At 35.0% G+C, this 8,255-nt stretch overlaps 1 protein-coding gene across 3 annotated transcripts; it reads left to right on the top strand.

The window, feature by feature from the left end:
- The first annotated feature begins 1,567 nt into the window (after window positions 1-1,567).
- On the top strand, window positions 1,568-6,700 carry LOC108752766 (radial spoke head protein 3 homolog B). 3 transcript variants are annotated; one of them, XR_001939581.1, is made up of 11 exons: window positions 1,568-2,364; window positions 3,057-3,140; window positions 4,068-4,149; window positions 4,226-4,393; window positions 4,504-4,632; window positions 4,726-4,929; window positions 5,064-5,226; window positions 5,393-5,479; window positions 5,633-5,820; window positions 6,066-6,336; window positions 6,576-6,700. XR_001939581.1 is itself a non-coding variant. In XM_018493842.1 (10 exons), exons 1-9 carry the CDS (start codon window positions 1,568-1,570, stop codon window positions 5,806-5,808), a joined length of 1,890 nt encoding a protein of 629 aa, XP_018349344.1. In that variant the 3' UTR covers window positions 5,809-5,820; window positions 6,576-6,700. The 3 variants fall into 3 exon arrangements, 2 of the variants coding, with proteins under 2 accessions (XP_018349344.1, XP_018349345.1); XM_018493842.1 differs by lacking the exon at window positions 6,066-6,336; XM_018493843.1 differs by lacking the exons at window positions 3,057-3,140; window positions 6,066-6,336 and having other exon boundaries at window positions 1,715-2,364.
- The last annotated feature ends 1,555 nt before the right edge of the window (window positions 6,701-8,255 follow it).

The following is an 8,255-nucleotide window of genomic DNA, read 5'->3' as shown; positions in this document are numbered from 1 at the left end:
TATATATATATATATAGTATAATTTAAATATATTATTGTAAAAAAGTATTACTATAGAGAATATCGTTCATATTCATATTAAGTCTAATTATACTCTGAATCTGAATTTTCATGTATACTATTTGCATAAGTCGTTTGGCAACAAAATGCCTTACTCATCTCGTAATTCATTTTCTACCTACACTTTACCACGCGCGCACATATACACATGCACACTTGCATTAATAAATAACTACTGTTATAAACCAAAGCAACGAGCCATATATCTTCGAGGGTGTTTCGAAAAATAAGAAACCTCGACAAGGTTACCTAAATAAGAAAAACGTATATATATGTATATATGATATTTATTAATTTTATTTAAAAAAGTATAAAAGAATAAGGAATCGCATGCTTGTACTTATTTAGAACATGACTCGATCGCCAAGCCGTTTTTTGCGACAGACCGAGGCGATCAAAAGTGCGGTTTCACCTTGAAGTGTTGCTAGGGTTTGTTGGAAGTTTCCGAACAGGTTCCCTAGACAGGTAGAACCTCGACAATATTCCACCCTTCGGTAGACTTAAGCATGCGCAACGTTCGCAATGGTCAGCGTTATTGAGTGGCCGGTCGCGTGAAGATATATGTGCAACTTGGCCTGTGGGGTCTATACGCGGTCGATTCTAAGGACATTGTCCAGTCTCTGAACTCCCCCGCGAGCCAGAGTCAGTAATGCCGCGGCTACACTCAGTGAATGGTCACGACGTTTTTTTCCTCGGTCTTTCGCGGGCAACAAGACCGCCGGTTTGGCGCCAGTTTTGATATAGTACGTATTAATGTAAACCGATTGTGAATTGAATGGGAATTGACGGGGAATTGAAGTCAATATAATTTCGAAAAGTTTTAACTTCAATATTATGAACACGCGAATACTTTCTGCACTTATTCCTAACAAAACACACGAGTATGTGAGATACTTTCTTGTTTACAACTTGGAAACTTTAAAATAATGTGCGTCTGGTAATGATAAAAATAAAAGCTGTTTTCAAACGAGTTGCTACGTAAATAATATACGTATGTATAATATTGCGCTCAGCATATCTTATCACACTTTTAATTAAATTTACAAAAATTTTCGTATTTTAGCATTTTTATCAGAATTAATAAAAAAACTTCTCACCATGATTCTCACCGTGAATTATCGCTAAATTGCTGTTCATATTTCATAATTAGACAATCTTGCTTATAGCTAGATCTCTCGTGACTTCATCGGTGAATAATTAAAGATATAATTACAAACGCCACGTTCAGTTTCTATGTCATGTTCTCACTTAGCAAATACGGACAATCAATGAACGATCAATAGACTTCTAAGACTTGAGATAATAGCTTTGGAAATTTTCATGGCACAATTACCTCCTTCTGCATGATATAAATCTCTCATAACGAGTAAAATCATTCAAATAAAATGTAATCTTTACACTTTTGAAGGGGAGCGCTCGAAAAATTAAACACGTCGCGCGATTTTAATTCTCTTCGACCAATTCATCATGTCCGCCGCAAAATTGGACGTCTGAAGAAATCGGAAGGATGCCGGCTGGTATTTCGACTCTGGCGCCGTCGACGGATGCGGAATCTTTCGATTATGAAGCGAAGGATCCGCCGGCCTTTACAATCTTACAGAAGGATGGCCTGGATTCGAGTCTGCCTCTTTTACACGTCAACGAAGACGATGAGATGAATGCGTCGCAACTTATCAACTTAGAAAACATGAAGAACGCAATGAAGAATAACCTCTGTAATCGCAGACGTATCAGCAAATCCAATGAACATCTGGTCTTGGCTAATCTACAATCGAATCAAGCCAATCCTCTGAAGAAAAAACATCAAAGTAAAAGTCAAGATAGCTTAACGTTAGCTGAGGACAGACCACCTACAGTTAAACCTAGCATTGTCTTATCAACGGAAGATTTCAATGAAGTGTTGAACGCGAAATTGAAAAAAATCCAAGAGCAAGCCGAGGCCGAGCAAGGCCGCAAGTCGCCTAAGAAATCGATCCTACCGCAGAAAAAGCCGTTCATCACGACCGTGAAGACGGGAGAATTTCTAATGCCGCCGCCGGAAGTGGCGGCCTTGCTCGGCATAGCGCCCAGCAGAAAGTACGAGGAGGAGGAGGCCGTAGACGGATGTCCTCTGAAGAGCAGGTTCAAATCACTGGTATCGCTAGCCAAGAGACCGGAGGTACGTCACAATAGCCATAATGCCAGATGTCCAGCCGCCCTGAAGGCCACCGTAGATTTTTCCCTCGGCATGATGAACGCCACCACCATCGCCACCGCCTCGACCTTAAATGAGCAGGCAAGAAGGTTCAAGAGGAGTGAACTGACGTAAGTGATGCTGAGATGACGAAGTTACAATCGCGTTACAAACGCCGTTCATTCGGCATGTCGGTGTGATTGTCTGCCTACAGGGCGGTTTATAGAAAGAAAGAGAAGAAAGAGAGAGAGAGAGAGAGAGAAAAAAAACTGCCATGATGTTTTGCTCACAAGAATCTCACTATAATACTAAGAAAAATATTGTATTCACAAAAATATTTGTCGACTTTTTTAAAATTGTATGTTATATAAAATAAAACTCGCATTTCTAATACTTTCCACTCAATCATTATTATAGGGACATTTAATAATTATTAATCTCAAATCACGAAAAATCAGCAGGTCCTGTTTCCATTGAATTTGTTTGTACATTCAAAGTGACGATACAAAAATTGTACATTATAAATATTTTTATGAATGTAAATCGCAATATGCATTTTACTTTAATTTTACGTCATTCTCAAACATTAAATATTTACGAAAAAGATAGACATTGCTGGAACATAATCGATCGGCCTACTAAAAGCAACTTACAAAAAGAGCTTATCGCTGACACATTTCAAATTTAAAACCGTGAAAGGTATCTTTGTTTTAAAAAGAAAAATACGAATTATGAATTCAATTAACGCGCGTGAATAAAAATAATGAGAGGCATGCCGAGAATAAGAAAAAAAGTGTAAGAAGAGCGGGAATTGTTTTTCTAGCAGATTCCCGCAGACGCCGCGAGCTTTACCAAAAAAGTTGGAACCGATCGAGGGCATGATGAATATGCTGCCGAGACTTCGCGGGTAACGAAAACACCTTACGAGTGGCACCACACTTATCACTGGTCTTTTAGTCGATAGCAGCTGCTTTTTCCCCGCTTTTTTTCTTCTCGTCGATCTGATTTATTCTCGTGCGCTTGTGGCCGCGTTCGAATTTCTCTTTAGGCTGTCGTCGCTCTTAGTGCACCCCATTCTTGACTATCCATAGAATAGAAATCGTCAAGAATGAGATTAAAATGGCTGTTCTCCAGCAATAATATTAATTCTAAAATGTCACTTTAGGATCCACTGGATTTAAACTTTAAACGTATATTTCAAATTATGACATCGGATCGTAGATATATCCTCGTATTTAAATTTTTTCTACATTATAATTTGCTGCGTAGTGACACGCATATTATTTATTATATCTATTTTGTATTACACAAAATGATATACATATAATTATTTCTATGTACATAGAATTATTTTAACTCAATTACATAGAAAATTTAAAATTGTTTCATCGATTATTATCGATTATTAAATTATTATTAATTATACATATATATATTATAAATCTTTAAATATTAAAATAAAATATAATTAATAATAATTTTGATAATAATTGACAAAATAATTTAAAATTTTGCATATAATTTAATTTAAATATTATGTTTTATCAATCGGAAGAAAATTAGTGAAATAAATTAAAAATGAATTAATACAACTTGAAATAGTCATAAAAAATTAATTATATGACAATTATAGCTTTAAGATTATTATAGCTTTGTATATATCTAATTTAAAAAATATAAATTATTTTGCAAAGTTTGTCGATGTTTGCCTAAAAGCGACGGATTTCGTAATAATAATAATTATTATTACTCAATATGTTCAGCTGAGCTTTTTTAAATTTGTTTAGTGTTATTAAAAATAAGTTCTTATTGTAAATACAACATTATTTTACAGCGATCATTCGGTTCCCTTCGGGAATATTATGTTTGACCGCCGAGTGGTTCGAGGAAGCACATGCGCTTCCATTCCTACTCTTGTAAGCACCTCATTAATTTTTTAAAACAAAAGATCAATTTCTCATAATATTTCTCATAAAATTCGTATTTATCTAGATCGATGGGGAACAATCGATAGCAGCGAGGCAAGCGGAAGCAAGACGAAGACATTTGGCGAGGAAACGTGCTCAAATGCAAACTTGCAGAACTTCCAGATCAGGTTCGCCTCCTCCGGTTGCTGGAAGAAAACACGAACCAGTGCAAACGGAGATTTTCCTCGAAGAGGTTAATTAAATTTTATTTATTTTTTATTTAATTATCGACTAATTATTACTTTTCATGAAGGCAAGCGAAGTTTGTGTCAAATTTTTAACTGAACATATTGTACATTCAAGCTGATAGAGAAACCAGACGAATCCGAAGTAGCCACACAGACTGATTACTTCTTGGAAAAACCAGTACTACCAAACTATTATGTAAGCGAAGTTGGTCAAGACGTTGGCACGCAAATCGAACCCGGGGAAGTACGTGCTCTTAATATTTTATCATAATAGATTATGATGTTTCACATTATGATCAGATCAGTCTATAGAGTAAATGTTGTACGATATTTCCAGCTCTTCGACTACGACACTGAAATCCAACCGATTTTGGAAGTGTTGGTAGGCAAGACTATTGAACAAGCCCTAATCGAGGTTCTGGAAGAGGAGGAAATCTCTGCTCTTAAGGAGCAGCAGCGAAGATTCCTCGAATTGCGCATGGCTGAGGAAGCTGAAGAGCAACGATTAGCAGAAGAAGATAGAAGACGTAGAGAGGACAAGGTATCGATTTTCTATTTTGATCTTTTAATACTTCGGCACTTTTAAGTTCTCTATTTATTTGCTTTATGTTATCATAAATAAAGAACGAGAAAATATTTAAAATGTAAAAAAGCAAATTAATTTCCAATCTGCAGGAGCAACGCCTGAAGCAACATGAAAAGGCGATGAAAGCTCAGCAGGAGACCGAGGAACGAGTCGCGGCTGCAGTATTGTTAACAGGATATATCGCCGAACTTTTACCTGCGGTTCTGGAGAGTCTGAAGATGTCTGGCTATTTACTGGATGAGATTAAGGCTGGTTCGTAAGAAATGATTTATTCAAATTTAATAATCGTAAAAGTTCCTTAATTTTTATCCATTTATCGATTCTATCTTTAAGCTCTTGTTTGTTTTTTTCCCTTCTCTCCAGCTCAATCATCTTGCTCTTTATTTAGACAATAATGTGCCATGAATATGACTTTCAGATGTCGAAGAAGGTTTTATGCCATGGTTAATGAAAGAAGTCAAAAAAGAAATGGGTAACATGATTGAAAGCAGAGAATTGTTAATGGGTAAGGCTGAGCTTTGGAAAAGTAAAGTTTTTTTAAAAAAATATTCATACTTTTTCAAATTTTAATTTAAAAAATCGAACATAAGATAAAAAAGAGATTTATTTTTATAGTAATGAGCAATGTATATGCAAATGTACAACGGTCATTTTACAGAAATTATTAAAGAAATCTTGGAGAACCGCGCGCAAACATACAGGCAGCTTGGTGAAGAATACGATATTTCAAGAAATAAGAAATTAGCAAACGTATATAATTTGGAAGGAGGTGAAACTGATAACAATTTCGTGAATTATGAGTCACCCGCGGCAAAAGAAAATCACGCAATTTAGCGTGATAATTTGGTACGATATTCAGTATATATTTACAACGTAAAAATTTAAAATGTAGATTTATTTTGACAGATCGAAATTAAAATCTCAGCAAAATTTTATTCAACAATTAAAATAAAATTAAAATAAAATTAAAATATGAAAGAGTAACTAAAGATGTAGAAAATAAAAATTATTATTGGATCATAAATATTTAATGATAGTTTGATGATAATTTTTTGGTAATTTTTAATATCGTTAACTGTATTATCGTGCAGTTTTCAGGACATTAATGATGTGTGTTAGAAAATGAGCAAAACGTAGTTAACTTTTGACTAACAGGATTTACCTTAACCAGCACAAAAGCAATATCCGAATCCGTACCTTCTACATTAAGCAGTATACACAGCTGTGCAACAAATCCATCTCCTTCGTTTGCACCCTCTGACAGGTCACCGCAGCGCTCGCGATCCCTATCGCAAACAATAACCGCCGAAAGAACGAGAAAGGCCTATCAGAAATTAATTATCGATTCTCGAAATCAACGCGGTAATTTCTCTCGCTGACATAAAAAAGATGCAAGAGATAAAAATAAGCTTTGCCAAAATCAATTTTTATCCCAAACTAATCTTTCTAAATAAAGATTTTTTTCTTTGCTGAGATCTTAATAATACGTATTATAATATAATATGTATTACAACATTGTAAAAGAAAAATACTTTTTATACAGTATTAATGTAATTGTAATATATATGAAAATAATTTGTCATTTATTTGTCTGTTTATAGATTAACATTGAAACGCTGCACAATGCTTTCAAGAATAAGAAGCCGATTACATTCTAGGACATAATTTATAATTTATTCATGTAATTCCGAAGATCCAAAAATTTAAGTACATATTAAATAAATAAGAGAACATAAAAAGAGTTTAATATGTATATTTGTTATTACTAAAAATTTCCGTTTACCGAGTTAGAATATTTTCATTTTTTAATAATAACTTACGATCTCAAGATGAGGTATATTCCCCCAAAGCAGTTGTTTTGAAATTCGTTTCTAATTCTTGTGGATTATTGTACTAATCCATACTGAAGAGCTAGCACAGCTGAGACTATTTCTTCTACGTCGAAAGTAACAAATGTTATGTCACTAAAACGGAATGTGTTTTTACACTCGCTATTTAGTTAGATCAGACTATTATTTCAAGTAATAGAGACTTCAATAAGAACCATATGTGCATGTAAATTAATTGCATTGAAAAAAATAATTAAAGGATCTTTTAATCTTTAGTCTGCTAAAACATGAAGAAAATTAAGTATATTAAGTTCAGGAAGAAAAAAAGTATATGTATGTATAAATTCTATTAACATCCCCCACACACACATTTCGTATTTCTTGTACATACATACTTATTCGCAAATATAACATTAAAAAAAAAATATGTTTATCATTAATATCAGTGCGTTTTTGTATTCACACATTGAGATACGATATACACTGAACATCAGAGATCATTTCTGAGATTCACCCTTAGACACGATCATAGGCCACCGATACACCGCTAGAGTAAAAAACCTGTCCGCTCCAATCAGGATTAGACCGATCGTAATGGGATGAGGTTTCACGCTGAATTGAGATCGGCACAGTTTTAAAAAGCCACCCACCCTCTTTAACTAAGCCCTCGCGGGTGAGGGGTAAAATCGGAGTGAGACAAGGGGACATATTGTATTGGATTAAATTAAGCAGGGGGACTGCTTTCTCGTACCGTGCATTATATGCACAAAAATTGTGTGCCAAGTGAATCGTGTTTTTCGAGGAGAGGGAGAGGAGACGGTCTACCGCAAGCTGAACGAAGAGGGGTAAGAGTTGTCCAATGCACCAGGACTGGTATACTACGAAGGCTCCGACATTATTTTGTCATGTGACCCGTGTCATCTGCACCTTCACGTGATTTTTTTTCTCGCTGCGAATACGACACGTGCAAATTTAAGAACACCTACTGTAAAAATACGAGTGATTTTTCGAGCAAGACATATTTTTCGTTTCTAATTTACGGCTTTTACGTCAATATGCGATAAATATCTTCAAAATTTATTATCGTGTAATTCTATATTTTATAAAAATATCTCCGCTGGCTATTGGCTTGAGTGAAAACGTAACACTATTGTATTTTAATATTTACCCGTGGACAATCATGTGAATTGGATTGACTCTTAAAATCAAGTAAACAGTTCCTAATGGTTAAATACTGCCTCAAACGCAGGGCGCGTGATCGGGATGGAGAATATCTGTGGGGTATTCGATGGTCACGTGTCGTGTTACATGCACTCTGCGGGACACGAGCAATATGTCGACGTGGCACGTGAACAGCGGAAGTGCACTTTGACTTCTCTTGCATGGAATGTAATGTAGAAAAATTTGCAAAGTTTCTTTAAAAATAAATCAATTACATTAATTTAAATTACT

This window comes from Trachymyrmex septentrionalis, unplaced genomic scaffold, assembly GCF_001594115.1.
Source record: "Trachymyrmex septentrionalis isolate Tsep2-gDNA-1 unplaced genomic scaffold, Tsep1.0 scaffold62, whole genome shotgun sequence".
Classification (NCBI taxonomy): Eukaryota; Metazoa; Arthropoda; class Insecta; order Hymenoptera; family Formicidae; genus Trachymyrmex; species Trachymyrmex septentrionalis.
Note: the sequence above shows the minus strand (reverse complement) of the source record. Positions and strands in the feature narration are given on the sequence as shown.

Bases quoted from the DNA above. Each gene is read 5' to 3' on its own strand.
- LOC108752766 (XM_018493842.1), top strand. From the start codon at position 1,568: ATGCCGGCTGGTATTTCGACTCTGGCGCCGTCGACGGATGCGGAATCT. The intron at 4,150-4,225 runs GTAAGCACCTCA...GTATTTATCTAG, and splicing joins GCGCTTCCATTCCTACTCTT to ATCGATGGGGAACAATCGAT. The intron at 4,930-5,063 runs GTATCGATTTTC...TCCAATCTGCAG, and splicing joins GAAGACGTAGAGAGGACAAG to GAGCAACGCCTGAAGCAACA.